This window comes from Bos javanicus, chromosome 4, assembly GCF_032452875.1.
Source record: "Bos javanicus breed banteng chromosome 4, ARS-OSU_banteng_1.0, whole genome shotgun sequence".
Taxonomy (NCBI): Eukaryota; Metazoa; Chordata; class Mammalia; order Artiodactyla; family Bovidae; genus Bos; species Bos javanicus.
This window is the reverse complement of record NC_083871.1, coordinates 48,843,152-48,865,814: the sequence shown is the minus strand read 5'-3', so window position 1 is coordinate 48,865,814 and position 22,663 is coordinate 48,843,152. Positions and strand designations below refer to the sequence as shown.

At 46.7% G+C, this 22,663-nt stretch overlaps 2 protein-coding genes across 5 annotated transcripts in view; one reads left to right on the top strand and one right to left on the bottom strand.

The window, feature by feature from the left end:
* The window catches only part of COG5 (component of oligomeric golgi complex 5), a 285,624-nt gene that overhangs the window by 256,965 nt on the left and 5,996 nt on the right, over window positions 1-22,663 (top strand). For 2 of the 3 annotated variants that reach the window (XM_061413970.1, XM_061413972.1), the window contains 3 exons: window positions 9,594-9,720; window positions 10,218-10,297; window positions 19,646-19,756. In XM_061413970.1, coding sequence (XP_061269954.1) covers window positions 9,594-9,720; window positions 10,218-10,297; window positions 19,646-19,756 — 318 coding nt within the window. Of the gene's footprint in view, window positions 1-9,593; window positions 9,721-10,217; window positions 10,298-19,645; window positions 20,497-22,663 lie in introns of those variants that run through there. The other variant, XM_061413971.1, reaches the window with a different exon arrangement.
* The window catches only part of HBP1 (HMG-box transcription factor 1), a 31,110-nt gene continuing 29,085 nt past the window's right edge, over window positions 20,639-22,663 (bottom strand). For both annotated transcript variants that reach the window (XM_061413974.1, XM_061413973.1), the window contains exon 11: window positions 20,639-21,689. In XM_061413974.1, coding sequence (XP_061269958.1) covers window positions 21,672-21,689 — 18 coding nt within the window. In that variant the 3' untranslated portion in view covers window positions 20,639-21,671. The remainder of the gene's footprint in view (window positions 21,690-22,663) is intronic.

The following is a 22,663-nucleotide window of genomic DNA, read 5'->3' as shown; positions in this document are numbered from 1 at the left end:
AAACTCCAGGAGTTGGTGACAGACGGGGAGGCCTGGCGTGCTGCAGTCCATGGGGTCGCAAAGAGTCGGACACAACTGAGCAACTGAACTGAACTGAAAGTTACTTACTCTGAGTAAGATGGAAACACAGCAGTCCCAGTTGGATGATAAAATGCTGCCCCGAGTCACAGAATCTTAGCATGCTAGAGGACATTAACCAACTAGTTATTTTAAAAGGCATGGGAAAAGCCATGATTTGGAATTTGCTAGTTTAAGATTAGATAAATATTTCTGATAGTCCTGCCTCCCATATTTGGTTGTTTATTCCATGTGCGTGTATTAAAACAGTGCTTATCTTCCCATATGCTAATGCAAGACAACCTTTATCCAGGTACTTGCTGGTTTTTTTGTTTTTGTTTTACTTTTTGGCCCTACTGCGCAGCATGTGGGAACTTAATTCCCCAAGTGGGGATCGAACCTATGCCCCCCTACAATGGAAGTGCAGAGTCTTAACTGCTGGATCAGCAAGAAGTCCCTATCCAAGTGCTTTTAAAGTTGTGTCACAGGATAGAGATACATGTTCTGAGGGTTTCACATAAGAACAGTTCTTTTTTAAGTCACTTAAGATTTTCTGTCAACCCACCCCACTTTCCACATGAGAAAAAGAATCTTTAAAGCAGTGTTTAAAGTTTGAATAGTAACACCTTCTAGTATCGATTTAGGGAATAAAAAATTAATGATTGGTGTATAATTTTTTTAAATCCTGGGTTTTTTATAGCTACCTTCTATCATGAGGCAATGGTCAATCTAGATGTGTTTCAAAACTTCAACTCTGACTGACAGTAAGAGAGATTTTATGTTACCATCTAGCATGTACTTACATGCAAGCACCCTCAAAACCGTGCACACAAACATGCACGCAAACTTGTGCCATGAAACAGAAATTACTCTTCCTTCGTGCGATATTCTCTGGTTTCTTTTGCATTTGGTTATTTTCACCCATTTAATTGGTTTCATGATGCCCTAATGTTTTGCATCCAGTGGTTTCTCACCCTTCTCTCAGGGCCCTCTATTCTTGAACCTGAGCTGCTCCAGTGGTAGGGGCCGAGTTTTGTTCCTTTCTCCATCTGTAAAGATGTGCACCCTGATCTCCTGGAATGCTGGTATGTGAGTTTCCTCCTGCAGATCCCTCAGCTCCCAAGGCATTGGCACAGATATAATCAGAGTAGTTGAATCTTGCCTATGGAGCCTTCTCCATATCTTTAATTCATTGAAAAATTCTAAAAGAGACTTATCTACCAGTGTATTCCTACAGTTGTTGGCTTAAATCTCAACAGTCAGAAAATTAAGATCATGGCATCTGGTCCCATCACTTCATGACAAATAGATGGGGAAACAATGGAAACAGTGACAGACTTTAATTTTGGGAGCTCCAGAATCACCACAGATGGTGACTGCAGCCATGAAATTAGAAGATGCTTGCTCCTTGGCAGAAAAGTTATGACCAACCTAGATTACATACTAAAAAGCAGAGACATTACTTTGCAAACAAAGGTCCATCTAGTCAAAGCTATGGTTTTTCCAGTAGTCATGTAGGGATGTTAGAGTTGGACTATAAAGAAAGCTGAGCACCAAAGAATTGATATTTTTGAACTGTGGTTTGGAGAAGACTCTTTGAGAGTCCCTTGGACTGCAGGGAGATCAAACCAGTCAATCCTCAAGGAAATCAGCCCGGAATATTAATTGGAAGGACTGATGCTAAAGTTGAAGCTCCAATACTTTGGCCACCTGATGCAAAGAACTGACTCATTTGAAAAGACTCTGATGCTGGCAAAGATTGAAGGTGGGAGGAGAAGGGGACGACAGATGCTGAGATGGTTGGATGGCATCTCTGACTTAATGGACATAAGTTTGAGTAAACTCCTGGAATTGGGATGGACAGGGAAGCCTGGCGTGCTGCAGCCCATGGGGTCACAAAGAGTCAGACATGACCGAGCAACTGAACTGAACTGATTCCTACAGATATATGGAACCTACAGAAATCTTTTGGATTGATTCTAGTGCTTTTCTCAGTTGTTTGAGCGGTTTTGGACACCATTTGATAGATTTTAGGATTAAGTAAATCAGGAAATAAAGTGAAAGTAGTATATTCTGGGGTTCAAATCTAGCCCTAGGCTGGAAAGGTTTTAGGACCTGTCTTTGGAGAAGAGAAATGACAGTTCTGCTGCCTCTGCCTGTAAATGTGACTGGGCAAGGCCCTGGCCCTGCCAGTTTCTCTACAGTTGTCCTGAGAGGGGAATTGACTTAGGACAGCAGAGGCCCTTCCTAGAGAGGAGTCAGTCAGTACAGAGTTGTCTTTATTCCAGTAACTCACTTCTAGGCCCTCCTCTTGCTTCCTGCAAAAACTTGTTAAGAAGTCGGTATCTTCTCCAGAATTTAGTCCTGAGCAGTTGCAGTGGCAGGGCCCACTCTTGTTCATCTTCTTGTCTGTGCTATGACAAGGAAAAGGCATCATCTAGTGGTCATTTCCATAATTGATCTGGACTCTTGTTCCTGGACTGAAGGTTCGAAGTCATACCCGAACTAGCTCAGTGGCTATCAGTAGGAAACTGGCTAAAATAGGCCACATTCATTAGATCAAATATATGCAGCCAATTAAAAATTTAAACTGTTAGTTAATGTCCAAGAAAAAGAAAAATACTTCCTGGTGTATCACAAAATGAAAAAACAGGCCACTCACCAGTATATGCAATAGGCATCCCTGATGTTTTAAAAATACTGACCTATGGCTTTGGAGAGGACAAGTCAAGGATGAGCATCAAAATATTACCTTTGGAGAGTAGCATTGTTTCTAGTGGTTTTTTTAAAAGAGATTTCTTAAATTTTTCAAATTTTTTGCTTTGGTTGTTGTATATTTATAGTTAGAAATGTCAACAAATATATTTTAAAATTCCTCTTACAGTATTTCTCCCATTTAAAAATAACAAGTGAGCATAAAAATAATATAAAATATACTAAAATATTATATAGTAAGGGGTTGGGGGGCAAGAAAGACAGCCAGACAACCAAAGCCCCAGCAGGTTTAGAGGCAGTGGCTACAGGAGGAGCAACAGGCCCAGTGCCAGGGAGGGTGACAGAGCCAGGCGGGCGCCTCCAGCCTGGACCTCAGGTGCAGCCTCCCCTCCCCCCTCCCCAGACACCCTCGCCTTGGCGAGCACCCCCTTCCCCCATCAGGCAGCCATCTGCCTCAGGGTGTTCTCCTTGATGGTGATATTAGTGGACTCTTTAATTAGGCCGGTGAGCTTCTTGCATGCATTTACATTTTCCTGTCTACATTAGAGTTTCTCAGGCAGCAGGAATCTTTTACCCCAGAGAGAAGGCTGCCTCAGAAAGCTGCTGACATTAGGGACTTGCTCCTGGGTAATTTGTGTTGTAGCTGCACACAGGACGCGTGAGCCCCCATCCCCGTCCATCCCTCTGCAGCATGGTGGTGTCTCCCATGTGTTCGTGCGGGAGGTTACCTTGCCTCCACCTGGCCAAGGGCCTGTCCAATCAGATCACTAAAGACCCTGCCTTCTAGCAGGGCCCAGCGTCCCCACTCCCCAGGGAACAGCCTGGTCCCTGAATTACATCCACAGCCTGCTCTGCTGAAAGCCTCCTCAGATTTAATGAAAAAGCACTGAGAGCTGTCAGGAGATAGGGGCTATTCTGATGGGTCTGTTAGCATGCCGGGCACTGGAGAAGGGAGACCATCAGTAACTCTACAGAGTGTAGCGTTCACGTCAGCTGTCTTCAGCTGGAGGAGTGGTGAGGGTTCCCCATAGCTACAGTTTACCTCCCTGATCACCTGATGCTTGAGATTCAGAGCTAGGCCTGGCCTGCGTGTCTGTAGACCCGAGGGTGGCCGTCTCCACAGCTTCCAGGATGAGCGCTCCCACCCCCAGGACCCCAGATGGGTTCTGTTCCTTCTTTCCACTTAGGCCACGCTCTGCAGTCACGATTTCCACACGGTTTCTGGGTTCTTAATTCCAAGTTCCTAATGTCAGCGTTGGAGCCAGAAGGCAGCCACATCTGGGGCTTGGTTTGCTTTGCTGCCTGCCAGTACTTCAGCAGTTCCGGGAGCTCCCGGGTGAACATGCAGGGCTGGCTGTTTCATTTTGGTCATCTTGATTCTAGCAATCATTGTTTGGTCATTTGTTGTATGTTAGCCTGTACTGAGCATTGTCCTGGGATTTTCTCCTTCCATCTTCAGGATGACAGTTGAGAGTCGAGGGCTCATTCGGGGCTGAGGGGTCAGTTTTCAGACTGCACGTGTGAGAGCTGTGAGCTGTGGGTCTGCATTTGAGACCCCTGGCCTGCCTGACCCTACCGCCCGTGCTCGCAGCCACCGCCCGATGTCTTATTCCAGAAGTTCTCGTTTGTTCTCACTGGGACGGGTCCTAGAACACAATGTGAAACATCCAGGGAAACATTAGAAAGTGTTACAGACCATCTAGACCCCCACTCTGGCCATGCCTTCTTGATCTGAAATGCCCTGTCTCCCTGACTTCCGCTGCAGACAGCCTGCCAGGAGATGCCTCAGGAGTCTTGAACCACGTGTGCACTTTTATTCCTAGAGAATGTCTGAAATCCCCACCTCCTTTCCATCCTAGTCCCCTAGGACAGACAACCTTGGACTCCAAGAAAGGGACCCGAGGGGCTCTCACCTCTCTGCTCTGAGCCCTGACTCACCCCCAGGCGTCGGCCTGCTGCTTTGTCCTCTACTGGGACACACACGGCCCCTCCAGCCACCATATGTGGACCTCTTCCCGTCTCCAAAACCCCCACCATGTCCAGTGCAGGGAGAAGTCCTGTGTCCTCCCCGCCCCCTCATTTCTATGCTGATTCCGGATCTCCGTAGTCTGGCCTCCTTCCTGGCCCCTCACCAAAAGCAGCTTTGGAGTGGGGGTCGTGGCAGGCAGCACGCAGCACAGACCACCTCGGACACTGGCTGTGGACAAGCGCACAGGAGGACTTGGGTCTTACTCCACTTCAGAACTGGCCTTAACAGAGGACAACAGCTGCACAGATCCCTTAAATGTGGAGATCTCTACTAGAAGCATAATTTTTTTTTCTAATGAGACCTAATACTTGATTAATGAAGACTACTAGCTGCCTATGAAGTTTAACCTTGAAAGCGCTGCTATTTGGAGTATTTTTTCTCAGAATGATTTTGTGGCATTGGGCTGTCCGCATTCTGTAACACCTTAATTTGTTTCCTTTTGTTCCTTGTATCACCTCAGATGGTTATACATTTTTTGAACTCACTGGTATTTCAGATTCCACCTGCAGTCAGGGAGGATGGGGGTTTTCATGCTGTGTTCTTTCTGCTTCTTAAAACAAGCACCAGAAACAAAATATCTGCAGTCAGTGTTTACAGGTAATTGTGTCAGTGAGGCATAATACCAAATCAAATCCAGTTTTGCTTCCCATGGCTTTTTTGGCAGACCTGTTAGTGGCTACATTTGGTCTTGGCAGCAAAAGAACATCTGTGACTCAGAGCTCCACAGGGACAGATGATTGACCAAAAGATGCTATTTCAAAATGAGCTGGTTTCTCCCAGGCTTTGCCCTGTGCTGGTGTCACCAACAGCAGCCACGGTGCATAGCTCAGCTGGGCTGCTGGACGGGGCACGTTTCAGATCATTTCTCGCTCCCTGTCTCCTTCCCACTCCCTTTCTCACCCTTCTTCCCTTTCCACGTTTGTAGTGTTTGTATTGCTGGATGGGACTTCCCTGGCAGTCCTGTGGCCAGGACTCAGCACTGTCACTGGTGTGGGCCTGGGCTCAATCCCTGGTCAGGAAACGAAGATCCTGCAAGCCACATGGCACAGCCAGTGTGTGTGTTTGTGTGTGTGTGTACAAACACATACATTCAAATTGCAAAACTAATTTAATTGCTGTAAATAAGTTTCAAATTTGACTTTAAATTTCCTGAAGCTGAAGATAAAAGAGGAACAGAATCAGCTATGTAATTCCCATTTTCAGAAAGAAGAAAATGTATCAGTTCTTCGGAAAATAGTTCAGTGTTTCTTAGTGTTTCATTCTAAACCGTTTGTACATGGGGCTTCAGATAGTGAGCACCGAGAGAGACTAGGGACCAAAATGCCTGTTCATCTTCCTGTCATAGTGGCAGAAAGGATTCCATCTGGCTGCTTTTCAGTGAGTTGAGGACGGTCATAAGGACTGGCCCCTGCCCTGGGTCTCCTGTCATCAGCCAGGGTTCCAGTGAATCCTACCATGTCACATGCCATAGCAAAGAGTGGGCTTTACTGGGGCAGGGGAGGACCCTCACCGGACCGGGATGGCTGGAGAGAGGGGAAGGCGTGAGCTCCCCGTCTCGGCGCATGGCTCCGGGCGGCCCTTCGCATGTGCCGGACCTGCAGGCTGAGCCCATGACCCAGTACAGGAACCCCCTCCCGACTGGCTCTTCCCGCTGTTTAGTTCTAACCTGGAAGCAGTCACGTCAGTGGTGCTCTTGGCCCCTGGCTGGGCTTGGAGGATGGAAATGTCAGCTGTTCAGCACCCGAGGACCTCAGGCTGTGAGGCGTTTTCAGCTTCCCCTGCCAGAACAGGGGTCTGCCGGCTACAGGAAGTGGAGCTCTGGGGTGCACTGCCATCCCCTCCACCCAGAGTCAGCTTCCAGAGGCCTCTGAGACCATGCCAGTCATCACCCCACAGGAACTTCAGGTTATGCCAGGTGAAAATAATTCCAGGAGAGAGTGTGATGAGATGGTTCAAGTAGGTGGGTGACTGGAGATCCACTTCGACCCATAGAGAGAATCTGGGATTCCTAAATAGATACTAACTGCATAGCCTTTAGACAATGTACTGGAAACATTCATTTGCCCAGGTTATCTTATAGGAGCTGTTGACAGTTTGAAGTTGTGCTTTCTCCAAGGGGTCTTTGTTTCTCTCTCAGAATAAGTCTGTTCTAAAAATAGATGCATAGTCGCTTCAGTTGATATTCTAAAAGAGGCTGCTTAGCAAAATGAAGTTTGAGTCTGTGTTCTGCCCGTTCCTGGCTTTTACTTGCTCTCTTCCTCCTAGTTTACTTATCTGTAAAATGGGGATGTAACAGTGCCTACCTGATAGGGTTATTTGGAGGAATAAATGAGTTCACATCTATAAAGCTTTTCATAAGTGCTCTGTGTGGTTAAAACTGGGAGCTTTGCTCCTATGGAGATGGGATTTTCCACGCATAAGAGAATGACTTACAGGGATGCCTCCAGACAAACCAAAAGTTTCCGAAGCAACATTTTCATACCTGAGTAGGTGCTGAATGTGTTGCCTACAGCTCTGCAGCATAGAACCCTGTGAGATGATTGACCTTGAGAATCTTTGAGGTGAGCGTACCACCCGAGGCCGTGAGAAGACCCTAGTCCTGCTTCCACGGAGGACCTGGATCAGAGCATTATGGATGTCTGCTAACAGCACAAGTGAACTGAAGAGTTTCCACAGTAGCTAAAGACTGTAAATTACAGAATGATGTTTTTATAGAACAGTTGAAATTAGAAAAATTCCTACAAGGGATAAATTTTACTTGTTTAGTCACTCAGTCATGTCCAGCTCTTTTGTGACCCCATGGACTGTAGCCCACCAGGCTCCTCTGTCCATGGGCTTTCCCAGGCAATAATACTGGACTGGGTTGCCATTTCCTTCTCCAGGGGATCGTCCCCACCGAGGGACTGAACTCACGTCTCCTGGTTGGCAAATGTATTCTTTGCCACTGAGCTTCCTGGGAAACCCCAAATTTTACTTATAGAATAGTTAATATAAAGGCATTCTTTCCAATAGTATTCTGGATCCAGCCAGAACCAGCTGTCTAGTGGGAGCTCTCCCGACTCTTGAGTGAGCCGTCACAGTGGTGAAGAAGCCCGTCCTGCTCTGTGCGGGCCCTCGGCCGTAGACTGGAGTAAACACATGGGGAGAAGTGCAGGCCCTCGGCTTAGACTGGAGTAAACACATGGGGAGAAGTGCAGGCCCTCGGCTTAGACAGGAGTAAACACCATGGGGAGAAGTGCAGGCCCTCGGCTTAGACTGGAGTAAACACATGGGGAGAAGTGCAGGCCCTCGGCTTAGACTGGAGTAAACACATAGACTGGAGTAAACACATGGGGAGAAGTGCAGGCCCTCGGCTTAGACTGGAGTAAACACATGGGGAGAAGTGCAGGCCCTCGGCTTAGACAGGAGTAAACACCATGGGGAGAAGTGCAGGCCCTCGGCTTAGACTGGAGTAAACACATGGGGAGAAGTGCAGGCCCTCGGCTTAGACTGGAGTAAACACATGGGGAGAAGTGCAGGCCCTCGGCTTAGACAGGAGTAAACACCATGGGGAGAAGTGCAGGCCCTCGGCTTAGACTGGAGTAAACACCATGGGGAGAAGTGCGAGGCCAGGTTCAGAGCTGTTGTACAGGCTTCAGAGTCTCTGCTCAGTCAGATGTTGCCATCTTACCTCTTGAGATTCAGCCTCTACAGCTTGGCCTTTATCAGAGCCCAAAGCCAAGGACAGGGAGCCCTGGCGTGCTGCAATTCATGGGGTCGCAAAGAGTTGGACATGACTGAGCGATTGTACTGAACTGAAAGCCAAGGAGGAGTCAGTGAAAGTTTTAAATTATTTTTGCCAGCATTTTGACAAGGTAGTAGGTGGTTAGTAGCAGGGTAGATTTGCCTGCAGGTTCCTGTAAAATGCAAGCAGGCGTACACTGGAGATATTATAGGTTCGGTTCTGGCCCACTGCCTCACAGCAACTCTCAGAATAAAGCCAGTCACATGAATTGTTTGGTTTCCCAGTGCTTATTAAAGCTGTGTTTAAACTATCCTCTAGTTAATTAAGGATGTAGTAACATTATGTCTGAAAAAATTGTACATATCTTAATTAAAAATATTGCTAAAAAAAGATGCTAACCATCATCTGACACCACAGAGCAGGGTTGCACAAACCTTCAGTTTGTTAAAAAAAAAAAAAATGCAAAACAAAATACCTCCAGCATACCTGTGAAGCACAGTAAAATGAGACGAGCCTATCTTGGATGGTAACACCTAGACACGCAGTGTTTTAGAAGAGAGGGATATCCAGCGAGGTAATAATTTCATATATGTAAGGATATAATGGCCCTTTGAAAAGCTGTATAGAAAATGGTTGAATTTATCCACATTAGCTTATAGCCCATGGAAGGATTATGTATACAATAAAAGCTGAAAGCTGTGGCCACCATTAGAACCTTTTAGTTAGAACTACTTGAAGGCTTTAACTGTGTGCTTTCATTTTAGCCCGTTATCAGATGAGCTCTAAGAGGGGGTTTTGCTGAATCACCCTGAAGTAAAGTCAGACCCAAAGGCAATGAGTTGGGGGCCAAGGAAGGGGCTGAAGGGAGGGCCAGCCTACGTGTGTGTGTGTGTGTGTGTTAGGCTAAGAAATGGTTAAGAATTATCCAGTCTAGGAAGACTGCTATTATTCATTCTATTATGTATTATGCTATTACACTAATGCTAATGTGCTATTATGATTCTTGTACTGAGTCACCTCTTTCCATATTGAACAGCATTAAATGACTTCTGCATTTCCTTCATTTAGACCACTGCTCTTCCAGACAAGTGAACACGTGGCCAGCAGCCCTGCACTGGGGGACATAATTCCATTCAGCATCATTATTCAGTTTTTGTTCACAAGAGCACCCCCTGAGCTGAAATCCCCCTTCCAGGTAAGAAGGTGAAGCCAGAATCCTCTTACTTGTCTTCCTTCTGAACTCAGAGAATGCAGGGGACTCCCCCCACCCCACCCCTAACTCACTGAAGGTCCTGGCCTTCTCCTACCAAGAGAAGTCATGAATTTGTGTCTTAGCAGTGAATGATTCAGGAGGGAAGGTTCCCACTACCCAGGCCCTACTTTCTCATCAACGTATAGGTCACCTGCCGCATCTAGAATTAGCCCTTTAAATAACAGTGATTCGAGTAATGTATGTTCATAAAGCTTTTTTGACAGAGGCCCCATTTCCTTTGCTGACCCACCTTCAACTGACAAACCCAAGAGGCCCCCTGGGGTTGGGAAGGTGCACCAAGGGCCGGTCTGCCCGCCTTTGGGGCTGGTGTCTGGGGTCCTCTGACCCCAGGAGTCCCAGAGATCCTCTCCGAACCCGCGAACGCCCCACAGGACAGGACAGGGTGTAGCCGCTCTCTCTGACTGTGTTTCCACCCGCAGAGGGCAGAGTGGTCCCATGCACGCTTCTCCCAGTGGCTGGATGATCACCCTTCTGAAAAGGACAGGCTCCTCCTCATCAGGTAAAGCCACGTGTGGCAGGCGCACCTGCGTGTTCTTGAAGCCTGGGGCCTGGGGGGCGCTGGGGAGGAGCGGGGCCCAAGTAGGTGTCAACATGGTGCACCCCCGGGCCCCACCTGCCGGAGCGCCGCCAGGGGAGCTGGTGGCCCAGCAGGGTTTGCTTTCCGTGTCCCTTGCATCCGCTAGTGCTGCCCTGTGCCTCATGCAGCCCTAGGAACTTGCACCTTGAAAACCATCTTCAGCTATGAAACAACTCCTGGCCTTGGCTCCACATTTTCTGCTTCATTTCCACATGGGGCAGTTACTGAAGTGGTGGAGTACAGCTGTGAGTAAATGCGGTGTAGTTGTTAGTAGATACCCGGCAGCCTGGTGCCTCTCAGGTGTATTTATGCACGTGTGCACACACATGCAGACACACATTCCCCCCGCACCCCCACGCACACACACATACCCGCACAGACTTGCCATGCTCAGGGAGGGATGTTTCCATCCTCAATGTATGCACACACCCCCGTGCACCCACACCCACACACACCCCACGCACACCTGCCACGCTCAGGGAGGGATGTTCCCACTGTCATGTATGCACAGACACCTCGCACCCCTGCACACACACACGTACCCGCACACCCCTGCATGTGCGCGCGCACACTCTGCACGCATACACATACATACGCGCGCACACACAGCCCGCGCACCCCCACCATGCCCAGGGAGGGACGCTTCCACTGTCACACGTAACTTACTAAGCATCTCTCCTGCATCAGCACCACTCCTTTGAAATTTCTCTCACCAAGACCTGCCGAGACCTCTTAGCCACCAAATCCCAGTGTTTCTGTTCTCTCAGTATCACTCTGCAGCTTTAGCTGAAAGTGACCACCACTTCTTTCTTAAAACTCACCCCCTGACCAACTCCACACATTTTTACTAATGCCCACTATGCGCAAGGCCCTTAGGACACAGCACAAGCCAAGACAGGCCCCGCCTTCTCGGATCTTTCCTGACCCCTTGGTCATTTGTTCCTGCTGTGACCTCTGTGACTGTTTTTCCCTCAGTCTCGTTGTCTGAATTGTCTTCCTCTGTCCACTCCTTGAATGCCATCGCTTCCCACGCTGTGTCCCTGGCTCCTTTTCCTTCACGTTCAGTCTGTATTTCGGTTCCCCATTGAGCTCACTCAGACTGGTGATTCTAGTGACTCTTCTGTCCTGTGACCCCAGGACTGTGGTTCACCTTGGTTGCTCAGGGTCTCAGGCCAGCAAACGTGCTGTTACATGTCACCACTCAAAATCCCACAGAAATCTCAACCCCAAAATGTTAAGTCATTTTTCCTCTCATACCTGCTTACCTAGACTCACTATCTGGTTGGGGTATCATTGTCACCTGTATTCAGCCAAGCTAGAAAACCTTTAAGCCATCATTCACCTCCTTGGTCACACCCTCATTCTCCAAAGCCCATCAGCTGTACCTCTTAAATCACTCTGGAAACCATCCTCAGCTCTTCGAAGGGCTCCTAATGCTGCTGGTCTGGGGGACAGCACTGAACACGGTCGCTTAGGCCTGAACTCGGGGCTGAGTTGGGTTGTCCAAAGGCAGTGTGGGGCTCATGTGTGAAGCGATTCTCAACTGTGCTGGCACCCGAGAGTCATTTTCAAAGCTTTGAAAAATCCTGGTATTGAGACCACACCCTCAACTCCCTCAGAATCTCCGGGGTTGGGTCCTGGCATCAGGATTTCTTAAAGTGGCTGGGCAGCTCTTTACAGCATCAGTTCAGTTCAGTTCAGTCACTCAGTCGTGTCTGACTCTCTGCTACCCCATGAATCGCAGCACACCAGGACTCCCTGTCCATCACCAACTCCCGGAGTTCACTCAGACTCACGTCCATCGAGTCGGTGATGCCATCCAGCCATCTCATCCTCTGTCGTCCTCTTCTCCTCCTGCCCCCAATCCCTCCCAGCATCAGGGTCTTTTCCAATGAGTCAGCTCTTTGCGTGAGGTGGCCAAAGTATTGGAGTGTCAGCTTCAGCATCAGTCCTTCTAATGAACACCCAGGACTGACCTCCTTTAGAATGGACTGGTTGGATCTCCTTGCAGTTCAAGGGACTCTCAAGAGTCTTCTCCAGCACCACAGTTCAAAAGGACCAATTCTTCAGCGCTCAGCTTTCTTCACAGTCCAACTCTCATATCCATACATGACCACTGGAAAAACCATAGTCTTTACAGCATAGCCAGGACTAAAACCGAGTTGCCAGGTGAGAGACCCCATGGAGGAAGAAAGCTGGGGGAGGTCACATCAGCCCACCAGGTCCTGGGAGGGGAGCCAAGCTCAAGCATGGTGACTGGAGCCCAGGGGAGCCCCCGGCCCCGCCAGCGCCTGTGTGGGTACAGTGGAGGTTGGCCCGCACCTGCTCTTCTTCCTTGCTGTCTGTTACCCTCTCAGCTAAGAGCATCTGATCTAGAAACTGGGCAGGATGGGCGGTGATCCTGTCACCGTCAGCACAGTGTCTGGTTAAACTGGTTTCAGAAAAGGCTTCAGGTGCAAATGAAGGACTCTGCTTGTGGCTGCTGTGGGGGTTGTGATGTCTGCGAGTTTCCCCTGAGGCCCGTAGACTCTCCCAGCTGCAGCACACCAGGTGATAGAAGACTCAGGACTCAGTTAATCGAACAGGGTGCATTTATGTCTTCTTAAAGAGATGGATGGAGTTCATCTACAACAGTTGTGCTGCTGTGGGCACATCACAGATCTGTTCTCTTTTGCTTCTTTTTAAAAATGTCTCCTGAGTGATATCATCAGCAGTGCTGTTGCTAAGCCTATATTTAGCAACCGAAAATCACGCTCAGAAATACTGTCATGCTTTCTGAAGAAGGCCTGCCCATCACTGCACACATGGCTGCTATTAGAGCCTTCCACCCTGAGCGGGGAATGAAGCCCTCCTTGAGGGATTTCACAACACTGCTTCTCCTCTGGCCCAGGCCGGTGGCAGGGAGGGGCGCTTTGTCCTAGAGTACACTCCTGCCTGTCATCGCAAAACTGGTTTCGTCCCTGCATACTGAAGCACCACTGGATGAATTTCTTGCCCCTGTAGATAAACCCAGGGTGAGTACTGTCCTTTAAATGTCAGTAAGTTTGTTTTAGCTTTGGGGCAAACCTTGCTGTAGACTCATCTGCTGCTCCCGGCACGGTGTGTTGGGTTGTCATAAGTAGGGCAGATCGAGGGTACAGCAGCTACTGCGGAACTAATGGCAAGTAATGACCTCTCTTCTGCCTTCCTTTCTGCTTCCTTTTAATGCCAGATATTTTCTCTAGAGCTTGAATGAATCCTAGTTCAACTTAATAAACCAGTGGCTCCTGGGGCCATGTGGGGTCAGTGGGGACAGTGGGGAAGATGGCACCTCCCCAGCCCCCAGCAGGCAGGCGTGTGTGCCCGTGGCAGGAGGGCAGCAGCGGGACAGCCTGCAAGTGTTGCCTGTGTTCTCCGCAAGGGTGAAGGCTGAGGTTTTGATGCAGAGATTCCTCAAGCTCTGCAGAAGAGGTAGGATTGGCCGCAAATCACCAGCTCTGGATACTGGCAGTGGGGCAGCAGCTCTTCTGACTGTGGCCTCCTTGCCTTTGCTGCTCCTGACTCTCAGTCGGCTCGGAGCACCGTTATGGTGTCACAACTGTCTACAGGCTTTATTTGCTGATTGGTACTTTGCATCTGTAGGATCGTCAGTTCTTTGTGCCAAGTGCATCCTTGGACATCCCCCGCTCCCCAAACCCTCCCACAGGTATCCAGGACCCACAGACTGGGAACCATTCCCTCAGCTCCTCCACTTCTGTAGGACCACACAACCCCTATGGATGGAGGGTGAAGTTTGGTCTCATAGGAGCTAATGTTCCGGTGGCACGAGATCCCTACCCATTCTGGGAACTGGGTGCCTGAGATGAGATCCTGGGGTAGGTGGAGCCAGGGGAGAGCCTGTGAAGGCACAGGTAGTTTTTTAAGTCATGTATGTGTTTTAGTATTAAGCACACTGATATTTCATGGCTGACAAAAATCAGTTTTGTTTTCTATAAAAATCTCCACTTATATCACAATGCAGTGTTGTCAGCACAACCCCTTCCTCTACTAAATGTTGGCAGAATTCCTATGCTACTTTTTTTTCAATAAGGATAACTTTAATAATCTTCCTATTTTGGATACAAACCAGAGTTGAGAGTCTTACATAATGTTTGGCCCAATTTCCAAGAAAGCTGATGTTTTTTGCTCAGGCAAATGAAGTAATATAATAATTGCTTGAAAATCTTGCTCAATTTTACGTGGGAGGGCAGCTTTAGTCCTTTTTCTCTCCATAGTTCTCATAGTGTTTTTGATGAACAAAACCAAAAGCACTAACCACACTGATTTCTGTTCTTCCACATACTGTGTGGTTTTATGTAATGTCTTACTGTTCTGAAAGCATACGAAACTGCTACATGGATTTTTGTCCAAATATTAGATAAAATGATTCTAATCCTCTAACCCATTCGGAGCAGAATGATGACAGTTTCTGTGAATTTCAGTGCTCTGATTTCTTAGACTGATACATCCACACCATCGATTGTCTCAAAGACAGTGGGCGCGTGGGGGTTTCTCCACTGTGTTCGAGTCTGCAGGGCCTGCATGGTGGGAGTGGGCCGAGTGCCTGGGATACCATGGCAACTTGAATAGTATCACTAAAAGAAGCACGTTTTCCTCACAGAGAAACAGCTTCGTTTAAGCCTCAGCTCTGACGAGAATAAGGCATCTCATAGAACATTGCTCTCTAAAGGCATTCGTTAGATTCCATTTTGCGTGCATGTACTTTTGTGGATCCCCTACACTTGCTTTTCTTATATTTAGTTTCTTTAGTGCTTTTGTCCTTTTCATCATAGTCCTATCTTCCTGTATCTAATTCATTTTTAAAATTCATTCACTGTGCATTTGTCAAGCACTAGTCCTGGGGCTACATTCATGCATGAAAGTTGTTAATCGTAAGAGTGAAATTACCCAGCACAGAGATCCTTGCACTGCAGTGTGATCGTGTGGGCAGAAGGGTAAAGACCTGCTCTTTACATAGAGAGTCCCAGGCCATCAGAAGTGCAGTGAGGGGACCTCCCTAGTGGTCCAGTGGCTAAGACTCTGAGCTCCCAATGCAGAGGTGCAGTGGGGAAAACCGTGTTGGAGGGCTTCATAGGTTCAGAGGTGTACCTAGAAGAGAGCCAGGTGCCTCACAGGACAAGCCTTTAATTCTAACTAAATCTTGTGGGTATTCTTCCCACTTTGCCGATGGACAGGCTCAAGACACAGTCTAGATCACACAGCTTGGTCAGGAGGCAGAGCCTAATGTACCAGCTGTGCTTTTTTTTAAAAAAATTATTTATGGTGGGGGCTGGGTCTTTATTGTTGTGCATGGGCTTTCTCTAGTTGCGGCGAGCAGGGGCTGCCCTCTAGCTGCAGTGCCTGGGCTTCTCAATGCTACGGCTTCTCTTGTGGCTCGCGAGCTCTAGAGTGTAAACTCAGTAGCTGTGGCACAGACTTGGTTGCCCTGCAGCATGTGGGATCCTCCCGGATCAGAGATGAAACCCACATCTGCGTTGGCAGATAGATTCTTAACCACTGGACCACCAGGGAAGTCCCCAGCTGTGCCTGCCAGGCTTGCACACCCCCACCCCCACCCCCACCCCCTGCGCTGCTGGTTTCTGGGTTACTTTGTTGTGAGTAGTGAAGTATGAAGCTGGCTTTCAGAGATCCATCCCCAAATGCTGGGGTCCTGCTAAGCTGTGCTACTGGCGCAGAAGTCCTAGACTTTTCCACTTCTTGTGACTCCAGGATGGTTTGTTTTGTGCTGCCTGGAGTCAGGAAAGGCTTTATCAAAAACAAGGCACTTGAGCTGGTCCTAAGTAAAAGCTCTACAAGGAAGAAGTGGGGCGGGGTCGGGGTGCGTGTTGGCATTCCAAAGATAAGGACAGCCGGTCCTGAGGAAGGCTCTCTCTAACTTCAAGACTGGCTCTCACTAACAATGAGATGTGTGGACAAAGGGAAACAGGCCTCTTTTTGGAACTCGACTTTATTTTAGAGTATTTGCACAGGCACCCCAGTCTCTCAGTGGGTGAGCATAGGGGTTGGGCTCTGCCTGTGTTGGTAACACAGACAGCAGAAATGAATGATTTGAGGGTATTTTTCTGGGCTCCAAAATCACTACAGATGGTGACTGCAGCCATGAAATTAAAAGACGCTTACTCCTTGGAAGGAAAGTTATGACCAACCTAGATAGCATATTCAAAAGCAGAGACATTACTTTGCCAACAAAGGTTCGTCTAGTCAAGGCTATGGTTTTCCTATGAAGAAAGCTGAGCGCCGAAGAATTGATGCTTTTGAACTGTGGTGTTGGAGAAGACTCTTGAGAGTCCCTTGGACTGCAAGGAGATCCAACCAGTCCATTCGGAAGGAGATCAGCCCTGGGATTTCTTTGGAAGGAATGATGCTAAAGCTGCAACTCCAGTACTTTGGCCACCTCATGCGAAGAGTTGACTCATTGGAAAAGACTCTGATGCTGGGAGGGATTGGGGGCAGGAGGAGAAGGGGACGACAGAGGATGAGATGGCTGGATGGCATCACTGACTCGATGGACGTGAGTCTGAGTGAACTCCAGGAGTTGGTGATGGACAGGGAGGCCTGGCGTGCTGCGATTCATGGGGTCACAGAGTCAGACACGACTGAGCGGCTGATCTGATCTGATCTTCGGTACAGCAGAGGCTGGGGCCCAGCAGTGACAGTTGGGGAAGGTTGGCAATGAAGCTGGTGTGCACGGGGTTGTGAACGTAGACACTGTCCTGGGGGCAAGGAGGGCACGGCAGGTGGACCACAGGCCCTGGCTATAGTGTGGCAGGTCCTCTAGTGCAGGGCTCATGGCACTGGGGTGACCACCACCCACAAGACTGCGCCAGTATTTAGGGCACAAAATGGCAGGATTCAGACTGAAGCAAAGGTGAGAGGAGGGACCAGATGTGGTAATATGTTGTTCAGTTGCTAGGTCACATCCTCCTCTTTGTTTCCCCATCGACTGTAGCACACCAGGCTCCTCTGCACTTCACTATCTCCCTGAGTTTGCTCAAACTCCTGTCCATTGGGTCAGTGATGCCAACCAATCACCTCATCCTCTGTCGCCCCTTTTCTTCCTGCCTTCAATCTTTCCCAGCATCAGGGTCTTTTACAATGAGTGGGCTCTTCGCATCTGGTGGCCAAAAAGTATTGGAGCTTCAGCATCAGTCCTTCCAATGAATACTGAGGGTTGATTTCCTTTAGGATTGACTGGTTTGATCTCTAGCACAATTTGAAAGCATCAGTTCTTGGGTGCTCAGCCTTCTTTATGGTCCAGCTCTCACATCTTTACATGACTACTGGAAAAGCCATAGCTTTGACTATACAGACCTTTTTTGGGCAAGTGATGGCTGTGCTTTTTAATACATCTAGGTTTGTCATAGATTTCCAAGGAGCAAGCGTCTTTTTAATTTTGTGGCTGCTCTCACCATTCACAGTGATTTTGGAGACCAAGAAAATAAAATCTGCCAGTTTCCACTTTTTCCCCATCTATTTGCCATGACGTGATGGGACTGGATGTCATGATTTTAATTTGTTGAATGTTGAATTTTAATCCATTTTTTCACTCTCCTCTTTCATCAAGAAGCTTTTTAGTTCCTCTTTGCTTTCTGCCATTAGAGTGGCATCATCTGCATGTCTGAGATTGTTGATATTTTCCACTGCCATCTTGCTTCCAGCTTGTGATTCATGTAGCCTAGCATTTTCCATAATGTACTCTGGCTATAAGTTAAATAAGCAGGGTGACAATATACAGCTTTTCACACACTCCTTTCCCAATTTTGAACCAGTCCTTTGTTCCATGTCCAGTTCTGTTGCTTCTTGACCTGCATACAGATTTCTCAGGAGACAGGTAAGGTGGTAATATGTAGGGTACATTAATAGGACTTGAAAACTGGTTATGTGTAGGACTTAAACAGTTTTAGACATAGACTATGGGGAGATGATGGTCACTTTACTGAAATAGTAAGGGGGCAAATACTAGTCTTCATGTAGGTTTTTTACCAGACGTTTGTCTTTTTCTTTTTATGGTGGTTTTATTTTTTAGAGTAGGTTCAGGTTCACAGCCAATTTGAGAAGGTACAGATATTTTTTCCATATGCCCCCTGCCCCTACATGCACAGCCTCCTGCCTTCCCAGTACCCCTCCCCCAGAGCAGCCTTCACGTCTACACTGGCACAGTCACCTGGAGTCCATAGCTTGCACTGGGGTTCCCTCTTGGCGGTGTACACCTTGTGGGTTTGTGTGGCCCTAGGTTTCTGACAGGTGAGTCTGAGGGCATCCTGGAAGGAATCACATAAAGATGTCCAGAAGGCAGAGATGAGGAGCGAGGTCAGGACAGGAAGTTAAGAGATTCTCCACTCTCTTAATTCGGTTCCATATAAAACCCTGACAGTGGGTAGCGAGGGTGAGGGGTGCTATGGCCTGAGCACTGAACTGGCCACACTCCCATCAAATATAGTCCCTGTAGTTGAATGAAAATGACTAAACTGACAGAGGACTATTTTTTTCAGTATTTGGGAGCAAATAATACAGGTAAGAATTACGTATTAGGTGAGACTTGAGACAGTATGTGAGCTATGATAGCTATGGAAATGCTCTGGAGTGTGTGATTTCATGATTATAACAAAAATTTGATTGTTTTACTTGCAACTTAAATAGACCAATAATGAAAAGTATGCATAAATGAACAAGCATAGGGCTGGACTTGATCTGTGCTGTAGTTTGCTGACCCCCTAATTAATTGAGAACATTTATCATACCTATCGCTAAATTCAGGCTGTTGTCTTAGCACAATCTGCCAACAACTGGAGCCTACGAACGGTTTACCCTACTTGTGGGTTCACACTCTTTAAGGAACAGGAATATAAAGCCCCTGCGGCATTGGTGTGCAGTGAGGGCCCCGCTCCCCAGTGCAGTCCACACTCTGCGGAGCGGGGCGCCCCCTTGTGAGCGCTGTGCAGACACAGGCTGCACTTGGCTCTGCAGAAGTCTCTGCAATAGCAAAGAAAGGCAAACACAGCCTTAGCTGCCAGAGAGCCTCCCATGGTGTGATTAGACCACTAAGTGCAGTGCGGTTGAAAACTGAGCACAGCTCTGCACCTTGACCACAGGAACCCTACTGACAAATGTTTTGAGGGCCATTCACTGACTGAGCAAAGCAGAAATGAGCTGCTTTTAAACGTTGGCATCCTCCAAGCTGTTCTGTTTCATTTGTATAGCCTTCTGACATTGTTTTCCTTTGGTTTTCAGGGGTGCTCTGGAAGCTTATGTTCAATCAGTAAGAAGCAGAGAAGGCAAAGAATTTGCACCGGTTTATCCCATAATGGTTCAGCTGCTTCAAAAAGCTATGTCTGCTCTTCAGTAAGAATGTAAAGTATTTCTTAATCTCCATTTTGTGCTAACCCATCCAGCGGTGGCTAATACATACTCTAAAAGACAGCTACCATCTACTCTTCCATGAATGTAATTGACTTTTCTGTATTTCCTTGTTGACCTCTTCTGTTTACCTTTTAAGCTCTTCTACCTTAAGTAGCATAAAATGTCAAAATAGATTCATCACCACCTTGAAACTCTGCAGAGCTTATTTTTCCAAAAAGATACCAAACTCTTCTCTCCCATCAGGTTTTTCTATGAGGCTATCTAAAACTTCTTTCCCATCACAGAGTCCCCACAACTTAAGAGACAGGGTCACGTTCTATAGTAAATACGCTGCTTCTCCCCAGCCGGCATCCTTTCTTGCTGGATAAGGAGTTAACCTGGTAGCTTCCATTTTTTGGCTGCACATTAGAATCACTGGTAGCTTTAAATAATCCTGATGCCCAATTTGTACTCCATATTAACATGCAAGCATGACAATTTTTTTTTTAATATCCTGAAATGTTTCCAACGTGCAACAGTTTGGCAACTACTGGCATATCCTGAAGCTAAGATGTAGGGCTCAATGTTTAACCGCGTCTTACTGTATCTTTAATAGAGCAAGGCTGTCTTTATACTTTGTGTGTCACTTTATTGGGGGCTGTTCTACTTTATAACAGAGATGCCAAGTTAAAAATTAACTTTTACTCTGAAAGGAGTCTTATAAATCGTAATCTGGGTCCTTCTTTCTTTTGCCCTTGCCTTGTCATTAACATTTTAAAGTTTAAAATCCCACAAGCCACTTGTAAAAATATTTTCCATTTCCTGAACCTATTATTTGGATGACTCATTCATAAAGTTCAGTCAGGATAAATCAGAAGTCAGAGATAAACAATTTTTTTCATTTTATTTGAAATAATATACAAGAATATAGTGTGCAAAATTTAGGGGCAACATCATGAAGTGTAATGAACTGAAATCAATTTTATAGCTGTGATTCCTAACCAGAAACACCACTTGGTAAGTAACATGAAAAGCCATGATTGTAGCTCAGAGCAAAAGCAGCTCTATTGCCATTGTGTTTGCTCTCGTTGTAGACAGTTGGAGGAAAGTAAAGTGCAAGTGTTGCACTGCTTAAGTGCAAAGTCCGCCCCCACCATAGATACGATGACAAAAACGATATTAAGATACGTGGCTGAGGAGATATAGGACACAAAGTTAAAAATACAATGGTGTCAACTGTTAACAGCACCATTACAGTGACAATATCCCAGTGCTATTAACTAACTTTACCTTGGCCTGGGCTGGGTCTCCACTGAAGCCAAGGGTGGGCGCCGCCGCCCGGTGTGTCCAACTCAGCATGCTCAGGAGCCGCGGCCAGTGGCTAGGCTGGCACTGGCACCATCCACCGGCCCTGTATCCTGGCAACCTCTTGGCACTGGCCAGACTAGGAGCCCCTGTGTTTGGCACAGATGCTGAGCCATGTGGTGGTTGCTCAAGGAAGGCCGACTCCCGGCTTCCGCTTCAGCCCATTATGTGCACAATACAGATTAATAAGCAGTAAGGAGCCAATGTATAAACAGCAGTTACATATTTTTAAATTCCCCTTTTGTACAATTTAAAATAAAACATGTATACACTTCTCCTCTCTTTTCTACTGTACTTTAGCACCACAGGATATCAATTTTCAAGCCTATATTACCTGATAGACATATATGAAGTTTGGAAGAAAAATAAGGCAATTTGGTTTACAATGTTGATAGTTTTAGCTTACTTAATGCTCTAATGGAGAAAGCAAATCCTCACTCATTATTAAATCATTTCAAGACTCAATGCTATCGGTATCTTATGGTCACACAGATTCAGGACAAATGGTGAGACCTTCATCTTAAATCTTTCCATCAACAGCCAAGCATCCTGTTTAATGTTGTTGTGAGCCCTGTGGAGATAAAATTAAAACTCAGTGAATGTTTACAAATCAACACATAATTTTACAAATGAAAGCTAAGATGGGTAATATATTAATAACCATACTGTTAAAAAAGACTGCTTTCTCAAAAGTGGTAGATTTTCTGAAGTTTGCGAATACCCAGTGGTATTCCAAGCAACCAAAAAATTTATGGAAGTGAGATGAGAGAGATGGACTAGGATGAGCAGAAACGAAAGGGGGTCCAGGCGAAGTTCCACCACATGGAATCCTAAGGTAATAACTAAAAAACCCAGTCCAGTCATATTCTTATATTGGAATCTGACTACTTTTTAAAAAGAAATTCTTAAGTGGATGTGAACTACGTGTTACTATAACAGAAATAGACAAATACATGGGATGAATTAGAACATCCTTGGCCAGCACTCCTGCTGCAAATACTGTCGTCCCTTTGTTTTTAAGTTATCATGGGAAGTTTTCTTGTAATTAATCAAAAACACAACTTAAAAAATGCCAGTCTAGTAATGGAGAAGTTCTAAGAATCAAGTCTGTCCAATATAGCATTATTATGGTGCGAACCTGTTTACCAGCCTTCCCAATTTTCTATTTCTTCTCCATCCTGAGATTTTTTAACCTGGAAATTCTGGGCAAATGTCAGAAGTCCCCATGGAAGCTGGTTAACTTATCTCTACCTCCACCATCCTTACCCATCAGCAAGAAAAGCTGTTGAGACATACCACCTCAAATTAGAAAATTTTTCTGCTGTGTGATATTAATGAGTTAATAATCCTTATCGTTCAACCCAACTAGAAATACATTCCAAATCTTTCCACTTCAGCATCTCCAGCAAACATTTCTACTTTCCATGCTAAAAGAGTAAATGGCACTAATGATGAAAGGCAGCCTACCTTACATGATGATGGACAAACATTGTTAGACTTTGAAAGATAAAAAGGCTGAGAAACAGCTTCAACACCCTTTTAAAG